Here is a 19,678-nt window from a genome sequence, read left to right as displayed (position 1 = left end):
AGGTGTGTCCAAACACCTAGTTTTTTGACAGGAACTATATAAAATTACTGCGTTTTTGAAGAAAACATATAACATATAAAAACGCTGCAAATCTTCACAAATGATTTGACACCCATTAGTTATTCAACTTTAGTTATTTTCTAATTAAAAAGAACCAGTCCAAAGAGTTTAGACCTGTATATTTTTTGAAAAAGTTTTTTTTTTTTTTTTTTGTGACAGGACACTGAGGTCATTCGTTTCTTTGAAATGTATATAAATGTGTTTAAAAAAAACCAAACAAACAAACAAACAAAAAAGAATATTACTTGCTTGTTTTTAGTCTCTGGCAGATAAATATGTATTTCTAAAACCACAACATATATATATATACACGCCATCTTGGTACTATTCCATGCATTATATACAAAAACAAAAAGAATTCTCGTTGCCAGAGAAAATAAAAAAAAATAAACGTCTTCAAATAGACATGCGTTCATTTTTAATGAAATTACATGTAGTATAAATCTAGTTGAACATGATATCACAACGGCAATTTAAAAACAGTCTGGAGAGGGTTTTTCAACCCAAATATTTAGGTAGGCGTTTATACAGTACATATACATTTCTGGTATGTATTAAATTCATCTCGTTCTGTTTAAAGTTCACCCTGAAAAGGGGTCAATAGATGTATTTTTCACTTTCATATAATATTCATAAGTGCATGATTTTTTTTGTACTTTGAGTACTTTTCACAGAAGACAGTTGTCATGATTTTCATATGGCAGAAAAACTTGCTGGGCCACAAACGGCTTGTTCATAACCAATAAATTAAAAACATAATGGTATACTAAACTGTGTGAAACCTTCTTACCTGCTGGTACAATGGAGCTTGTTATGTTGTTAACAGCAGTCACCAGTCAGAATTCTAAAAAGTGAACTTAATATAAAAATTGCATGGACTATAATGAAAACGAATGAAACTGATATATATATAATATATAATGAGGAATCATTCATATAGAAACAACTGAACAGGCAGAAGGACAGGAGAAATATAGCAGTAACTGATGAAAACTGATGTCTAGGATGAATGCATCTTCATCCATTTATATGCTGATTGTCTGAACAGCAGAGGTGTTTTATTGTTTTGTTTTTCAAGGTCATAGCAATTATAGATTCAGAGCTCACACATACATATATATATATATATATATATATATATATATATATATATATATATATATATATATATATATATATATATATATATGTGTGTGAGCTCCAGGTATAAACCAGGTATATGAATGACCTAGCTTAAGCCCAAACTTCGACTTTAATGTAAAAAAAAAATTCATTAAGGGATTACCACTTACATTGCAATTTAATGCAGTGATAGGCTTAATACACATCTAGGAAACGAATCCTCGAAGTAAAAGTGCCAGTTTATAACGGCCTTCTTTATATAAATGTAGGAATATTGAAAGCAAATATAAAAAAAAAAAAAAAAATTCACCCAGGAACCCTGGCCCACAGACAGAGCAACTGTTTTGCATAAGAATTCACGATGAGGTCCTTTAAAACAGCTTGTTAAGAAGGAGTCAAACCCTTAATACACATCTTACATAAAACAAAAGGCGTGCATATGGTGCGTATTTTTTTCCCTTAGCCATTAAGTTTCTGACTGGAAAACAAGTGCTTAAATGAAGCTGATTAGCTCAACAGCTCAATATTAAGTTTGAAAAGTCCCATGGTGCATCACTCTTTGAGAACTAAAATGCAAACCACATTAAGTAACATTCAGTCAAACGGTATCACTCTTACGGCTCTTTGTTAGGAAAATGAAATGCTTGACGTGAGGAAAAAAATGAAAGAAACGGATGGTCCTAACTTTTTGCATTGCTCTGCAATGAAGGCAAGTGATGACGGGAGATAGAATTTCAGTCTGCACCTGTAGCTCAAAACAGGCTGCTCTGGAGTCACGCCGTAGGGCCGCTGATTTGGCTGTTGTAGTCAGCGGTTTCCATTTTGAGGATGTACGGGATAATGCTGTCGATGGGAACGTTTCCGATAAGCCCCGTGAAGAAGAGTTCTTCCGTTATGCTTGAGCTCATCAGACGCAGTGCTGGCAGACGCATCAGAGTTCGCGCCAGTCTGCCATTTCAATTAGAAGAAGCAATTAAAACAGGAAAGAGATGAGGAGCTGTGAGGTGAGCGAGATGAAGATCAATGTACAGACCTGTAAGTGTCATCTGGATAAGTCTTCTGGACATAATCCTGCAGCTCCATTTGCGCTTTCTCCTGGAACTTCTCGATCTGACTGCTGCTGTTCAAGCCTGGATGGTCTTATAAATTGAAGAAGGAGATTAAACTTTGTGTTTTTCTTGCTTACGTGACAAGCATTTGTATTAGTTTAATTAACTTCATGATAGAAAAAGGTAAAGCTTGTGAGTCCATTTCTTATATATATATATATATATATATATATATATATATATATATATATATATATATACACATACATATGTATTTAAAAACACATATACTTAAGAATTACAGCCGTTGCCATGACACTCAAATATCAGGGGAGAAGAGCCTTAATCCGGGAGGTAACCAAGAACCCGATGGTCACTCTGAAAGAGCTCCAGAGTTTCTCTGTGGAGGGAGGAGAATGTTCCAGAAGAACAACAATATCTGAAGCACTCCACCAATCATGCCTGTATGGTTTGCCTTCTGAAGTTTGCCAAAGGCACCTGAAGGATTCACAGACCATGAGAAACAAAGATTGAACTCTTTGGCCTGAATGCCAAGCATCAAGAAAACCAGGCATGGCTCATCACTTGGCCATTATGTTTTTTAGCGGCAGGAACTCTGGACATCAAACTGGGGTGATGGTTCATCTTTCAACAGGACAACACCCCTAAGCACACAGCCAGGATAACAAAGGAGTGGCTACTGGACAACTCTGGGAATGTCCTTGAGTGGCCCAGACAGAATACGATTGAACATCTCTGGAGAGATCTGAAACTAGCTGTGCATCGACACTCCCCATCAAACCTTATGGAGCTTGAGAGGTTCTACAAAAAAAAAAAAAAAAAAAATGGGAGAAACCCAAAGCCCCAAAATAGGTGTGCCAAGCTTGTAGCATCAAACAAAAAGACTTGAGACTATAATTAGTGCCAAAGGTACTGCAACAAAGTACTGAGCAAAGGCTGTGAATACTTATGTTCATGTGATTTAATACATTTTAAAAAATTACAAACAAACTTCTTTTATGTTGTCATTATTAGGTATTGTTTGTAGAATTTTAAGGAAAATAATGAATTTAATCAATTTTGGGATAAGGCTGTAACATAAACTGTGGAAAAGGTGAAACACTGAATACTTTCCAGATATATTGTGTACATACACACACACACACACACACACACACACACACACACACACACACACACACACACACACACACACACAAATACATAGATCATCATTCATTAACAGCATTAACTTCTCAGCAGTTTGAGCTACAGGAGCTTGTCTGTTGTATCGGACCACACGAGCAGCGTTCTCTTCCCATGTGCATCAATGAGCCTCGGCCGCCTACGACCCTGTTGCCGTTTTCACCACTGGTCCTTCCTTGGACCACTTTTGATAGATACTGACCACTGCAGACCCCAACAGCCCACAAGAGCTGCAGTTTTGGAGATGCTCTGACCCAGTCGTCTAGACATCACAATTGGCCCTTGTTAAACTTTCAAATCCTTACGCTTTCCTATTTTTCCTGCTTCCAACACATCAACTTTGAGGACAAAATGTTAACTTGCTGCCTAATAATATCCCACCCAACAGCAGGTGCAATGATAAAGAGATAATCAGTGTTAATCACCGGTCATATTGTTATAATGTCATAATGTTATGCCATTTTGCTGCTTACTGTCATAGTTGAATTCTTTCTGAACAATTAGCAAGATCAAAAATTTATAATTCCCTGGACTGCGTAGGATGAGTGTTGAGAAAGTGTGTTCACCTGGACTGAAAAGGACGATGGCTTTCAGGTAGGCGTACTCATAGCCGTCCGTCTCGAGCTTGGCCATGCTGTTACAAAACTCCTGCAGCTTCCAAATGTGCTCCATCACCAACTTCACTCGTTCACCAGAGAGCTTGTCTTTAAGTAATAAAGCTAAGATTAATTACTGGAACAATAAGGACTTTCAAATGTAAAAAAATGACTAAACTGTAACAAATGTTTTTACATTTTAAACCACACGCTGCTACTCCTCTTTGTGGCAGTATAAAGGTGACATACCCTCCTGTATGCTGCCCTGCAGATGGTTGACAATGGCAGCCAGGATAGTGGAGAGACTCATGACCTGAGCACACTGTGCCAGACCGAGTGTGAACAGCTCGTTCCAACACGCCCGCACCAGAGACGTGTTACACTCCTGCCTGCAACACACAAATGCAAATATGTAGATGATATAGGCACAATTATTGGCCAGTCATATGTGGTTCTTCCCCACGTTATTGCCGCCCAGTTGGAGGCACACGATTGTATAGGATGTTTTTGGAAGCGGTAGCATTAAATATTTCTCTCACTTAATTAGGAGAACTAAACAGTTCCAGCATGAAAATGTTTCTGTGCACAATGGTTTACATAGGATTTAGTCAAAGATCTTAAGTGGCCTATGATAGATCTCTGAACTCAACCGTATTGAACACCTCTGGGATGAATTGGAATGCTGACTGAATGCCAGGTCTCCTCACCCTACATTAGCACCTGACTTTACTAACACCCTTTTGGCTGAATGAGCACTAATGTCCACACCACACTCAAATACACTTCACAAAAACACTCAAACCACACTCCACAATGAAATATATATTAAAACGTGCCCTGTACTAACCACTGCAATCAAAACACTTCATATGGATTTTAATACCAAGTCTGAACAATGCAAAAACGCACAAGTGTCTCTCACCCAAGTGCTAGGAAGGCTGGGATGGAGCGCGCCCAGTGCATGGAGAGAAACAGCAGACGAGACGCAGACTCGCAAATATAATGGACATTCAGATACTCAGGCATCGGACTGGGCATTGTGAGCTATAGAGGAAAGGACACAAAGATAGAGATTCGTATACTCTTCCTTTCTGAAATAGTTAGGCAGGTTTACACTTGCATGCTTTTTTTTTTAAATTTATGCTTATTTTACATGGTTAGATTTTTCCCCCCATTAAACCACTAGGTTTTTTTTCTTCATTATGTTTTACTGTTATTTTATGGATAGTGTTGCTTGGACACCACTTGGTGCCTTTTTTTATTTCAAATTAGCTTTATATGGATGAAATATGCAAGACAATATGCAAGAAATCACAATGCTACAACACTCGAATAATGTCAGTTTGGTTCTTGTTGTTTCAGCCCAAGGTTGATGTGCAAGTTGAGGCTGGGGCAGTGCTGTTGCTGCAGGACCATAAGGATAAAGTAACTCATCCTGTGTGCTATTAATTTTTTGTTTTTCTTTCTTTATTCCTTCTTGGCTTTCTGTAATTGCAGGTGCCGTTTCCATTCATTGGTGTGTTATTGAGAATTGCTGCACCAATAAGAGGTTGCCATCAGAGAGATTAAGGCGCCGTCTCGTAAGCGGAAAATAGAAGAGAGATATAGAAAAGGTGGAGGACTTTAAGACAGGTGAAGTCTTGTGATCGATAATTCCTGTCTGTACAAGTCATCTAAATTCGGTGCCAATACCCTCCTAACTGTCGAACATTACTGCTAACCTGTGGACAGGTAATTTGGGTGTGCCTCTACATTCCCTTCTGTAGTATTCATCTGTTATGAACCTATTAACAATCCGGTGTAATAAACACATAACACACGGCAGTGACGTTTCACTTGTGTGTAGAGACGTACCTTAAAGTTGACGTGGGTGTCCGTGAGCAGAGGACCCTCCACTTCTATAAGAGGTGTGACCTGATCTCTGCTGATGACCTGTATGGTTGCTCCGCCCACACACTCCGCCTCCGAGAGGCTCTGCCCCTCTCCCTCATCATTAGGATTTAACGCTTTGGCCAGAGTGTCAAAGGCACTGTGTGCACACATACACACTTATTTCAGTGCAAACATTAACATAATGTATGCTTTAACAATAAACTCTCCTTCTCTCTCTCACACACACACACACACACACACACACACACACACACACACACACACACACACACACACACACACACACACACACACACACACACACATCCTTTAACCCACTGGTTCCCAACCCCCACTAGGGGTCGCTAAAGATTTTTGATGGGTCGCCTAGGGCACTCGTTTTTTTTTTTTTTTTTTACGACCATACAGTCGCAATTAAAAAAAAAGGTGCAGCAAAGAGAAAATATGGCAAAACGCCAGAGAGAAGATATAAATTAATGCGGTAAAAAGAAAAATACTTATTTGGACAGTTATCTTGAATTCGGTTTTAATGAATCAATAGACAAGATGAGGATTGAGTGTGTAATCTGTGGTGGGAGACTAATGAATAAAAGCATGAAGCCCTGCAAACTAAGAAGGTTGTAGAGCACCAAAACACCCATCGACACCTAAGGAAAAAAAATGTCATCCTATAATATAAGAGATGCTTTGACTAGAGCTGGAAATAAAAAAAAGGCAGATGTCGGTTGCATCCTTCGAGTGTGTTCTCCTAATTGCCCAATCCAAAAATACACACAACATTGAGGAAACCCTGGTCAAACCAGCATGTGTAAAAATATTGTGTGGGGCACAGATGGCTTAAAAACTAAAAATGGAACCTCTCTCCAATAATACAATAAAAGAAAGAATCGACAGAACGCAAATGATGTTAAAAACACGTTGGTTGAAAAATTAAAGATGTACCTATTTTCTATCCAACTTGACGAAACCTCTACTGTGGCAGATAAAGCAGTCCTCGTTGCATACGTGCAGTACACTGAAGACACCGAAATAAAGCAGGACTTACTTTTGTTAACGAATTTGCCTACAACAATACGAGGAGAGGATATTTTCCACGCAATTGACACATACTTCACCAAGCATCACATTCTCTATAATAATTTATAATTCATGCTGCACAGATGGAGCTGCTTCAATGACAGGGGAAAATAAAGGTTTAAATGCCCGTTTGACGGAAAAGGCTCTCTTTTGTTTCACTGTATAAAGAGAGCAGATGCAAATGTGCAATAATGCAAGTAAATTATTAATGCATTTGTGCAGAAAGTCGACTTCAGGAAAAAATTAACTGATAAAACGTAACCTACAATCATTTCCATCACTTCTCAAACAGACTGGGGGAAATTTACCTAAATCCTTGAGCAAAGAGTTCACACATCACATGGAACAGCTACAGGAGGAGATGAAATCATGATTTTCGGATGTCGCCAAATGCCTACGGGCAACCATCTCTGGGCAAAATGAAGGCACGCAACAAGCTGGAAGTGCACAATGACTTTCCTCTGGCTGTCATGAAAATCATGCCTAATATCCAATCTATAGCCCTAGATATGCAGGCCCAGAGTTCACATTAACAATTAAACAAGGGCTTAATTCAATCAGGAATATACAAATACGCTTGGAAAAAAACATGCATAACTTAAAGTACGCAAATAGTCATTATGCAATAGTTATCGTTGTGTTTTAACTATTGGGAAAAAAATGCAATAATACATTCAATCTCTGATTAAACAATATTCATGTTAATAGATTTGAATTTGCTCTTGTTTGTTCTTCGGTTATGTGTCTGCTAGTGTGAATTAGGGTGTGTGTGCGTGTGTGTGTGTGTGTGTGTGTGTGATTTTTAAAAGATTTTCAGTGGTAAAATGGGGTAAAAAAAATAAAAGCAGTTGGGAACCACTGCTTTAACCCACATTTTCTTAGTAGGATTTCTGTTTTTTTTTTTAAACACAGATGCCTTCTCTCTCTTCTTCTGTCTTTCTTTGTCTCTCTTTTTCTCTCTCCCTTTCTCTCTCTTTCTCTCTCCCACTCTCTCCCATTCTCTCCCTCACACACACACACACACAAAAGTCAGTACCGTGTGATTTCACTGGCAGACTCCTCCTGCTGGCTGACTGAAATGTCCCCGTCCCCATTACTGAGTGAATCGCCAAGACTGGCTAATGATGTAACCACGTTGGCCAATGTACCCAAATCCCCATGAGCGGTCTCTGCCTAAAGGTCAAATCAAATCAGGATTATTAATTCACACATTATGTAAATGAACCCAAGATCAGACTTTATCTTAATTAGACCTGGCTAAACAATACATTGGTTTCCATGATGACAGGTACATAAAAATGCTCATTTGTTAAAAAATGGTATCCAAAAAGATATTACCTTGGTGTCTGTTGCTAAGAGTAATGTGCCATCGGCTTGAATGACGGGCTGCTGGATGTTCACCAGCATCCCAGGATCCAATAATCCAGAGCTATAGAAAATATATACAATTTAAACAGTCAGGATACAGGGTTTCTGCAGGTTTCACCAAGTCAAATTCAAGAATTTTTAAAAGACCCTAAACTTGCACTTCCCCATAGTTGAAAAATAAAATAGTTTTTTACGTCAATGGTAAAATCCAAGAGAGTTGTGATACAGAGAATTATAGTTGGACTAGCAAAAAGAAAGAACACCACCACCGCGGAAGGAAACAAACAAAAAAACAAGTGCTGCGGGAGCATTTTAATGAGCATTATGGCTAGCGTTACATGAACATAAGAAAATTAAAACCTGTTTAAAATGATTAAAGACCTAGAACAGAAAAAAAAAAATTTTTACATTTTAGACTTTTTTAGGCTTTTTAAGACCCTGTGGAAAACTTAGGAGATAGGAGAAATAAAAAAAATAAAATATAAGATAAGTCTCAAAATTCTTGGCACTGTGGTACCAGTGGTAATACATAAAGGATCATAATATATGGTTTATATTTGGGATTTAGAGACAGTATTATGCAAAAAAAAGGGGGTATTTTAGGGTTTAGAAGTCAGTGTGTGGTACCGTGTGCCGTCTTTGTCTGTGATGAAAGTTGGGGTTGCTATTAGGGGACTCCGCAAATCTTTTCGGATGTAGATCTTCTCAGTTGAGGCAGCACAATTAGCAGGTTTTTCTCTGGGCAGGTCTAATGGCTTCCTCTCACTCTGCACAGCTACAATGCCACACAAACACAAAGCCAGGTTAACATGATCTCACACACATGAATACACACACACGCACAAATGCAAAAAATATGGGCCTTCAGGTAACGTTCATCAACCATTAGAAATGGGAAACAATATGTGATTGTTGCAGCGAAGGTGTGAATTTGGAATGGAAGGGGGAGACGAAGGAAATGAGTGGTTAGGATCACACACCTGTGTGTGGTTTTACTAGAGTGTTCTCTCCCACAGTGATTAGCAGAGAGGATAAAACATCCCAAGAAGTGTGTGTAAATGTGAAAATAAAAGCACTGAAAAGTGAAACTAGCCAATGGAGAAAAAAAAATTAAGCCGGGTTTTGGCACTAGCGTTAGGAGCTCATTAACTCGAGAGGAAGACATGGAATTTTTATCCATCAAAAAAATAATTGCTTTCATTTTGCCACTGGTTGGTTTCTGATCACACTGCAGTGTAATTAACTATTAAATAACAATATGAACACGGAATATCTAATGGTTTTCTCTTCCTGCCACCCCTCCCCCTCTCTATCAATTTTTCTGTGCATCCTTTTATGGTCACAATTTACCCATCTTCTAATGGTTACTTAAAGTATAATAATGCTCAAACTTCCCAGTCACCGAATCTGAATTCAACAGAACACCTTTTGGGATGTGGTTGAACCTCCCATTCACCGCATCTCAAAAGAATGTTTCCAACAACCTTTCCAAAAAAGAAGTGAAGAGTTATTTTTTTATATCCATATATGCCTAGCTTTATCGCAATAAAGTGAATGGTTTCAGTGAAGGTTATAGTGAATGGGGAAAGAAAAATCAAATGAAAGTATGAATGCGTAAAGAAAAAACATCCACCCACACTCCATCTTCATGCCCATCTCAAGGCACTTTCTGAGGCGGCAGAACTGACAGCGGTTGCGGTGGTGCTTGTTGACTACGCAGTCTTGGTTGCTGCGGCAACTGTAGGTCAGACTTTTCCTGACACTTCGCTTGAAGAAACCCTTGCAACCCTCACAGCTTACAGCTCCATAGTGCCTCCCTAAACACACACACACACACACACACACACACACACACACACACACACACACACACACACACAGACATTGTACATGGCGAGTTAGCAAACTTGCAAGAGCAAGCAAGTTGTTCATGTACATTTGTATGCGTTTTTACCTGAGGCTTTGTCTCCACACACAACGCAGTACTCTACAGGCTGCGGTCGGCCCACCTCCCCTCCTTTACCCAGAATCCTCTCCACCGAGACTGCATCTGTGACGAACTGCACCAGCACACAAAGGAAAAGTTACAGTATAGGCTCGTTTAAACTAGTTATTATAATCAGACAACCTTGGACCAGATATTTGTGTAATGGATTACTGTATGAGCACGGTCATGACAGAAAGATAGTGGTGCTCACAATACATATGTAACAGTATCACACACACTGCTACATTCCACTGCTGTCTCACATAGACAACTAACAAACATCTTTGTTTGTTTGATATAAATGCTTAAAAAACATGTATTTTATACACTCTCCGCTGTACATATTTACATGTATGTACCTGTATTCGACCAGGTACCAGGCTGTCAGTCGTAGTGAAGATGAGCTGTTTAGTGCTGGGGCTGTTGGGGGATGCCAGGATGACTTTGCCCGTTGGAGTTCCATCATGAGAAGCCAGGATAAACTGCTGTTTGGGCATGCTGGCCGGATCCACAGCTGTCACAATCTGGATCTTCTGCCCCGTCTGCTGATCCGTCACAATCTGAGTATGTGGATCAGAAGAATGAAATTAGTATAAAGAACTCCTCGGTGCTATTGCATTTAGTGCTATAATGTAAAACAGAGCTCCATCACGGGAAAACTAAACTGAGAAATCACAGCTATTTAATGATTTCATCTGCATTTACTTGTAACATGTAATAATATATAAAACATCTAGGCATCGATATAAAAAGCAATATTTGTAAAGAACAAATAAGCATTATAGATTATTAAAATGCTTTGCATTTAGATAATAAACGATCATTGCAGTCTTCACGATAATAAATAATAAACTATCATTGCTGTCTTCACACACTTACTCACTGTAACTCAACAGTTACTGAACAGACCAATAATGTTTTGATTGAGAGCTAAATTCCAGTGCGGCAATGTATTAATAAGCTCTTGTTTGCAAAGGAGGTTGTACCTCAGTTACATTCTCTAAACCAGAGATGCCCTATGTAGGGTCCATGAGCCAAAGTTGGCCCATGGTGACTTTTGATTTGGCCCACAATGTCATTTATGAGAAAAGAAATAAAAAAACGCATATATAAATACGTCTTCATTCATAAATTTTCTCTAAACATTCAGCGAAAACTAACTCTACAGTGAAAGGCCCTAGATTCAAGTTAAGTTTGTGAAGGCCTAGCTACATAAAATTGTAATAGTAGTGACAGCCTAGTGGTGAAGACACTGGACTTCTAACTGGAAAGGTCACAAGTTCAAATCCTAGCACCACTAATATAAAAAAAAAAAAGACCTTGAACACTACTTGGTAAAATAAACAAAATGAATGCAAGTCGCTCTGGCTAAATCCATCCGCCAAATGATGCTGTAAATGATAATGGTTACATTTTCATGCTTAAACCGATGTGATTAGTTTATGACTATTCATAAGACAATTGGAAGCCATTATAGTTTGTTTCCAAAAGATGCCTTGTGTCATCACTTTAGTATTTGCAATATTCTTGATTGTACCTTCTAGCAAATGACAGCTAGTTCTAATCCCAACTATAAAAACAAATGAATCATTAAAATATTTGTGATTTATTCAGGGTAAAGTATGTTTCCAAAGACGAATAGAATGAATGCAGTAAATGGTGTCGCTTTGACTGCGACACGTTCGCCTGTACATTCCCTTGTTAATGATCGTGACCTTTACTTTCGCCGCAGGCTTTATAGCTTCGCATTTGAAGCACGTTCCTGTGACTTTTTTCCGTCCCTAGTCACACCTCTACACCTCTTCTGAACAGAGGAGGCATGGGTGTATTTGCAATTCAGTTTGCATCATATGCTTTTTTTCTAAATCTTGCTGTTACTTCATTATTCAGAAAAGCAATGAAATAAAAGACCACTGGTCTCCCTTCAGGTAAACAATTTACATAAATGCATGCAATTGGCCACAATAAAGGAAAGTTGGATTCACTGAACAACAGATGTCCTCCAATCTTACACATAAAATAAATTACAGTAGCTAAGATGCAGAATATTCAAAAACGTGCCATTTCATTGACCTAAAAACACTTCTTTACCCTATTTCAGCACTTTACTACTATTTCTCTGACATTATCACCTTCGTTCCACCCATAACTGAAATACGATTAATTTATTTCATAATCTTACCTATAAATGTGACACATGTGCGGGTTATAAAAGTCATGTACCTGTATTCTCTGTGGCGTGGTGACAGAGGAGTCAGTGGAGATGATCTGAATGTGCTGTGGAGAAGCACTCATCACCGGGCTGTCTGTAGGAGATGCCTGCGTCTGAAAAGCGCACGGACACACTTAGACATTTAAAATCATAACGTGCATATCACACACATGGAGCAAATAACAGAATGGGGGCAAGATGTCCTCTCGTTAAACTCATCCTTTGCGGGTCAAGTGCCGTGTTGCCATGGAGACGGGTCGTGCAATACAAAGAGCCACAAAGAGACGAGTAAATACACACTAGTGACTGTCACATAAAGTAGAAGAATTTTTATTATATAGATATATATATATATTATATTATATATTATACATATATGTGTGTGTGTTTTTCAAATTTATGAAATCATATATTAAAAGCTAAATAGTCAGATGCCAGACATGGTATCATTAGCTTCTGGTGTGTGGCTTGTTTATGTTAGCTTCCTTTCTAACTTTTACCCGGAAACAAGCATCATTTCTCAGAGACAAATGTCTGAAAGAGAAAATAAGTGAGCAAAGCAGATCATGTGTCTAGTTAATCCAACAGGCCCATCTGCTCTTAAACACTAACATCTCTCCTACCATTATAAATATACATATCTATATATATATATATATATATATATATATATATATATATATATATATATATATATATAAATATCTATAGCAAATGGAAATGTTTACCTGAATCTTTGTGCATAGCATATAACAGAGTCTTACATTAGGACTGGGATCCTACTGAAAAGTTACAGGAACACTCTTATCCAAGTGGGAGCATGTGGTGAGAAAGTCCAGGTTCAGTAACAGGTTAGATGGATCACTTTTTGAGGGAATTTCTCAAATGTCATTCATTAAAAACACACTTTCTGCTGAAGGGGGTTGGGATTAGACAAACATTCTGCCTGAATAAACAGGACAGGTCAGACTTTCTGCTGAAGGAAAAGGGATGGTCAAACTTTCTGTGGGATGATGATGAGATCATTTTTGCAGGACTGAGAAGGATTCATGTAACTTCTTGCTTGAGCAAACACACTTGATCAAACCACACCTGGGATGGATTAAACTTTCTCCTAAAATGGGTGGGACTGATGAAACTTTCTAATGAAACTAATACAATTGTTGTATTGTATTTGTTATACATTCACCTGGAGTGGGAAAATTCTTCTAGAGCATGAGGAAAAGGTCAACTTGTTTCTTCTTTCGAAAATGTTTTCAACTCAATCATAACATATAATCATCAAAAATTGGATAAATCCATTTCAAGAAATAAGAAGGGACAAAATTCTACAGTGTGAACAGAGGCTTGTGTCTCACTCCATATTGCCCTCAGATTTACAGAAAGGTCACTCACCTTGGCTACCTGCTCAGTGGTCACTATCTGCTGAGCCAGCATAGCCAGGTTGGTTGTCATGCTGATATGAGGTCATTAGCAGTGTCTTACTTGAGCAATGCCACTGCTGCATCTGTTATAACCAGCTGGACCTGAGCAGCCCAGGAACAACACAACAGACCACAATGTAAAAAAACAGCACACTGAAATTATACAGCTATGCTCACAAACACTTAACGAAGCATCTGACATGAGTATGAGTCAGTATGCACACTTTATACAATAACTATTAACTATTATTAATACACTGTCAAAAGCACACAGTCTTTAATCATTTGTGAGGCACATGCATGTTCCTATTGTTTATATACAACAAACTAGGTAAAAGGCACAGGAATTAGTGAATACGTGTAAAAAAGTAGTCCAAATTTGACATTTCTGGCTCTAACAGAAGAACTTATGTAAGAAGAAGTACAGGAGAAAAGATGTTAGCAGACTGACTCACACCCACAGTCAAACATGGAGGTGGAAGCTTAATATTTGAAGTAGTTTTGGAGCAGGGAGGATTGGAGACTTATACTGGGTGAAATAAATACTGAAGCAACATGGCTACATTAATCTGGACTGTGGTTTACTGGAACCAACATCACCATATAACAAACAGTCGACTGGAGTGTTATCCATCACTGCCTGCCCAGTATTCAAATCTAAATCATATTGAACAGGGTCAGGGTTTCTTTTTGCACGGGGTCGAAAAGCAATATCCGATTAGTGAAGAGCACCTTTTTAAGGATTTCGAAGAGACATGGAAAAATGATTCCACCTGAATATTTGGAAAAACTAACTATCTAGATGGCAAGAATGTGTAAAGCTGTAATTCATGCTAAGAGATGATTTTTTTCAATTAAAAATAGTTTCATTTCTGTACAATTATATATTTGTTTGGTTAAAGTAAACCATTGTAGTTTATCTATTAATATAAAATTATTATTAATACTAAAAAGTGGCAATGTTGCAGACATGAAGCCAAAGGCTAGGCAAAAGAATAAACAGAACGCTTACATACCGATCATTATTAATTCATCCATGCAGTTAATGCTTGATTTCGATATACAGCTATGGGATACTACTGTAGCAGTCTGACACACCACATTCTGTTCTCCTGCTCTGCCCCGTGTCCCAGTTTAGTATCATTTTGCACATTTACAGGCAGTGTACTGCTGTCAAGGGCACCATGACCTCCAGGTCACACTGATTTATTTCACATCGATATCCTGTTACTGTAAGATACAGGACATTATTTAAGGTAGAGTGCATAGTTGTCAAAGGAGGAGTGGTAGCTCTATGGTTAAGGTTCTGATTACTGATCAGAAGGTCAGGGGTTCAAACCCCAACATTGCCAAACTGCTTCATGCCTGATCCTGCTCTGGCTCTGATTCCAGCCTTCAAAAATCTCTGGGATGTGTGTAGAAAAAGAATTTCACTGTGCTGTAAAGTATTTAAGTAAATGTACATTGTTAATGTAATTAATTAATTCAAATTTTACTGAATATCAAAGATATAAGCACCTTTTATTCTCTGCTCAACTACATTTATTATTCAACATATGTAGTTTTTAACTCCACGATATTTTAACTGACGATGAACATTTCCAATTACAGCTTGCAGTCGGCTCTGAATATTTGGTTTTTCTTAAAAAATACTGTCATTTTATTTGTTAATTGGTGATACCATTTTCAAAGATTGCTTTACTACTTTATCATTTTTCTACCTGTTTGTTTTATTCTGGCATGTTGATGTTGGTTAATACAGTGCAGTAAATAAAACCTCACAACTGTTTTTGGCTTTTCACTAACGTGTCTTGGTGTTGAGGACTAGTGCATCTTTGAGCCTATGTTCAATATGAGTCAAATATTCAAGTACTGTTTAATTCAGATACTCGAATATTTTTACTCAAGTCATGTTGAAATTGGTGACTTGTAACTTGTAATGGAGTTTATTTTGCAGTAAGGTATCGATGCTTTATTAAGGTATGATTTTCAGGTACTTTTTACACCTCTGCTGTAATGGATATGTGATTCTCACTGAAAGGCACGGTGTATTACAGTAAGGCTGCAGTACATTATGTTGAAGGCACAGGTCAGTGTTTTTTTTTCTTTTTAGAGGAGAAATCACATTGTCTCAGGAGAACACTTTATTCGTTAAAAATACAGCACACTCTGATGTCGTTGTAACACTTCTGCAGGGTGAACAAAATAATAAAAAGCGATGTATTTTATATATATATATATATATATATATATATATATATATATATATATATAAATAATGAACATTATTCATCTGTCCTGATGAGGTGATGCTCCTGCTCTTAAATGCTGCATCTTTTCTGAGTTACTGAACCTGAAATGATGTTGCAGAGCATCTCATATGGTTCAAGTAACACTTGTACTCGCATTAATTGTTTTCACTAGGTGTTGTTTGATTGTATTTTGACTCGGTCTACAAGATCACAGCAAAGAAGCTGCAGAAATCTTTAAACTACTTTCAGGGGGGCACAAAATGGAGAATCTGGCAGAATGCCAATATTAAGGACACTTAAGAAATACATGCATTTTCTTGAAATCAATTTGAACCGTATGTTTTTGATAGACAGCAGATGCTTTATGCAGTGTGCGTCGAATTACATACAGATGTGTGTATCCTTTATATGTGTATATTCATATCAGGCCAAAATGAAACACCCAGAATACCGAGATGGCAAAGGTAAAAGGGTCGCCTATATTCCCCCACCCATATTGCGACAAATCCCGCCCCCTGCGAAAGGATTGGTCACGCAAATCCTAACATCCACGCTCGGATTGGCTACCAGACCGTCCAATCGGTAGATAGCATGTCATAACCAATAGAATTGCAGAAATCTGAGTTTGCCGAAATACAGGTAGGAAGAAAAAAAAAAAGATAAAGAGTCACTTTCAGCAGCAGAGCAAGAGAAGCAATAGAGTTAGCTGACTAGCTAACAAGCTAATTTTCGGTCCTCTTTGTCGCGCGCATTTTTTTCTCCCCCCCGGTTAGGAATTTCCAGCTCTAGTCGCGCTCGAGCGCTGTAAAAGCGGTCGTTTATCGGTCGGAGGATAATAAATGCGCGTTTGTGACAGCACGGCACGGCCCGCCGTGAAGCCTCTGAGCCGGGGCTCCTTCCCCGATCGGAGAATCGAGAGAAACGCGGTTTTAATTTAGCCTATTTTAAACACAGTCCGCGGGCGTGGGAGTAAAAAAAACAAGAATCCGACTTACCTCTGCCGCTGGTAGAAGTCGTTTGTACGGTCTTTACTGTTAATACTTAGGATTTGTTATTGTTTTTCTCCTGTGAAAGGTCAGAGTTCGTGACCCCGTTCCGGCCTGCTGGGAGTTTTTTTTCCTCTTCCTCCGTGTCGCGCGCGCGCTCGCTCTGCCCCCCTTCTCTTTTTTTTTTTCCTCCTTCTCCCGCTCGCGCGCACCAGCCACGACGGTCGGGCGTTGCTGACGTCATCGCGACCGCCTCCTCGAGCGTGCGCTTATTGGTGGATTTCCGACCACGTGTCCGCCTTCATGTGCACTGCACTGCACGGAAAAGGCCGAGCTAGTGCTCTATCCCGTGGTGCTCTCATTAAATGTTACATGCAACAAAACCATTAAACGTGTGAAATTCACTTTTACATTTACCTGATCAGCTACGAAAAACAGACCAAGCAACTCAAACTGGTAGTCAGTCTGACCATCTCTACCAACTGGTCCAACAACATCTCTGCACTAATTAATAAATGTATGAGTTTGAATCTTTTTGCCTCCGTGTGTAAATCTTCATGCTTAGAAGATTCAAGATTCAAAAGATCATCGTCATATGTATAGGAAACAATCTGTTACACCATACATACATTGTCATTTTACCTCATTGAATTCCTATGCAGTCTATAACAATTACAGGAAAAAAGGACACAATTTAAATTACATGTACATTTGCTGCATTTAGCAGACGCCTGTATCCAGAACGACATACAAAAGTGCTTTGAGTCTCTAGCAATGAATAAATCTACACTGGTACACAAGATTACAAACTTAATATAAATATAACTCTTGAATTCTACACGGCAAACTTGGAAAGTGCTAATTTAAGTGTTTCAGGTCTTCAATCGTCGCTTGAAGATAGTCAGGGACTCTGCTGTATGGACATCCAGGGGAAGTTCATTCCACCACCTCGGTGCCAGAACAGAGATTTAGTAAAGTTGATTAAAAATTAAAGTTGTGATAGTGCAAATGCAGAAACGGAAGTGTGTGCATGGAGAAAGTGTGCTCTTAAACATAGTAGAAATGCATTGGCAATTAAGTGTTGAAAAGGTAGATTGTGTCCATGTTGGTTTTCCTATTTTAAAGTGTGTGTTTGTGTGTGTGTGTGAGGTGATTACAAAAGTAGTCTTTAGTCAAGTGTGGTATTTGCATTGTGTGTGTGCAGACATTATAGACATTATTTTGTAGATCCTCTGACCATGAGAGGTGTCTACTACCCCCATCTCACCACACAGACTCTTCATAATGGCAATACCTTCATAACATCTGCACCACTTAATATTCCTTTTATACCATGTGAGAGTGCACACTGCACACTTTATACATGCACACACTTCTGTTTCTTATATCATAACTTTGTACATTTTCTTGTGTCTTTTTTTTGCCCTTGTGTCCTTAATAAGTCATAGGCTGCTTGGAGGATTCACAGAGTAAGAATTTTATTGTATGTGTGGTGTAAGAGACTGTTTCCTGTACATATGACAATAATCTCTTGAAGCTTGGAACATGTCACACTGCAAGGCCAAAATATTCAAACAGATCTCAAACATTGGTTTAGTAAATTGGAGAGGTTATATGGAAGTTAAGAAATAAGTGTGCATCTGGTGAAATATGAAATGATAATCAAGAAGTATAGTACTTGAACGTGATATAAAAAATATTAATAATAATAATAATGTTTCAACTTTCAAAAATTCATCATAAGTCAAGTCAAGTCAAGAGGCTTTTATTGTCATTTCAACCATATATAGCTGACGCAGTACACAGTGAAATGAAACAACGTTCCTCCAGAACCCTGATGCTACATAAAACAACAATCACAGAAACAGAAAACACAGGGCTAAGGTCTAGTAAGTGTCCCCGCCACACAAAGTGCATGTGTGCAACCTGGTGCAAACAGTGCAGAGACAACACAAGACAGTGCAAGACAACACAAGACAGTGCAAGACAACACAAGACAGTGCAAGACAACACAAGACAACACAAGACAGTGCAAGACAACACAAGACAACACAAGACAGTGCAAGACAACACAAGACAACATAAGACAGTGCAAGGCAATACACAAAACACAAAATACCTCCGCCAGTAAACCTGTTGTAACGAGACGAAGTGAACAGTAGCAAAAATGTAAACAAAATGTTGTGCAAAAGAGCAAATAGCAGCAATCCCGAAAAGATGTGCAAAAACAGCATGTAAACAGTTTACGGTAATGAAGTGATGTAATGTGAGTGGTACTAAAGTCAGTGGTACATAAGAGTCAGTGGTACATATGGTTCAGCTGCTGAAAGACTAATCTAACGATAGTGACCCATTCTAACAGTGTACTTGGATTTTATTTTTGTCTTTCTAATGAATGTAATCAAATCATAAACTATATTTGGTATCTAAAACTAGTTGAGGGCTC

The 19,678-nt window shown here is 38.4% G+C and overlaps 1 protein-coding gene across 1 annotated transcript; it reads right to left on the bottom strand.

Moving 5' to 3' along the window:
- Window positions 1–301: 301 nt before the first annotated feature.
- Window positions 302–17,728, bottom strand: nr2c2 (nuclear receptor subfamily 2, group C, member 2). The gene is made up of 15 exons (XM_046871896.1): window positions 17,242–17,728; window positions 13,966–14,096; window positions 12,582–12,683; window positions 10,718–10,918; window positions 10,326–10,431; window positions 10,009–10,188; window positions 8,999–9,146; window positions 8,342–8,432; window positions 8,040–8,176; window positions 5,888–6,062; window positions 4,956–5,077; window positions 4,283–4,422; window positions 4,004–4,141; window positions 2,216–2,321; window positions 302–2,130 (listed from the first exon to the last, which is right to left on the bottom strand). The coding sequence occupies exons 2-15, from the start codon at window positions 14,023–14,025 to the stop codon at window positions 1,956–1,958; spliced, it is 1,881 nt and encodes a 626-aa protein (XP_046727852.1). The 5' UTR covers window positions 14,026–14,096; window positions 17,242–17,728; the 3' UTR covers window positions 302–1,955.
- Between the last annotated feature and the right edge of the window lie 1,950 nt (window positions 17,729–19,678).

This window comes from Silurus meridionalis, chromosome 17 (assembly GCF_014805685.1).
Source record: "Silurus meridionalis isolate SWU-2019-XX chromosome 17, ASM1480568v1, whole genome shotgun sequence".
Taxonomy (NCBI): domain Eukaryota; kingdom Metazoa; phylum Chordata; class Actinopteri; order Siluriformes; family Siluridae; genus Silurus; species Silurus meridionalis.
Note: the sequence above shows the minus strand (reverse complement) of the source record. Positions and strands in the feature narration are given on the sequence as shown.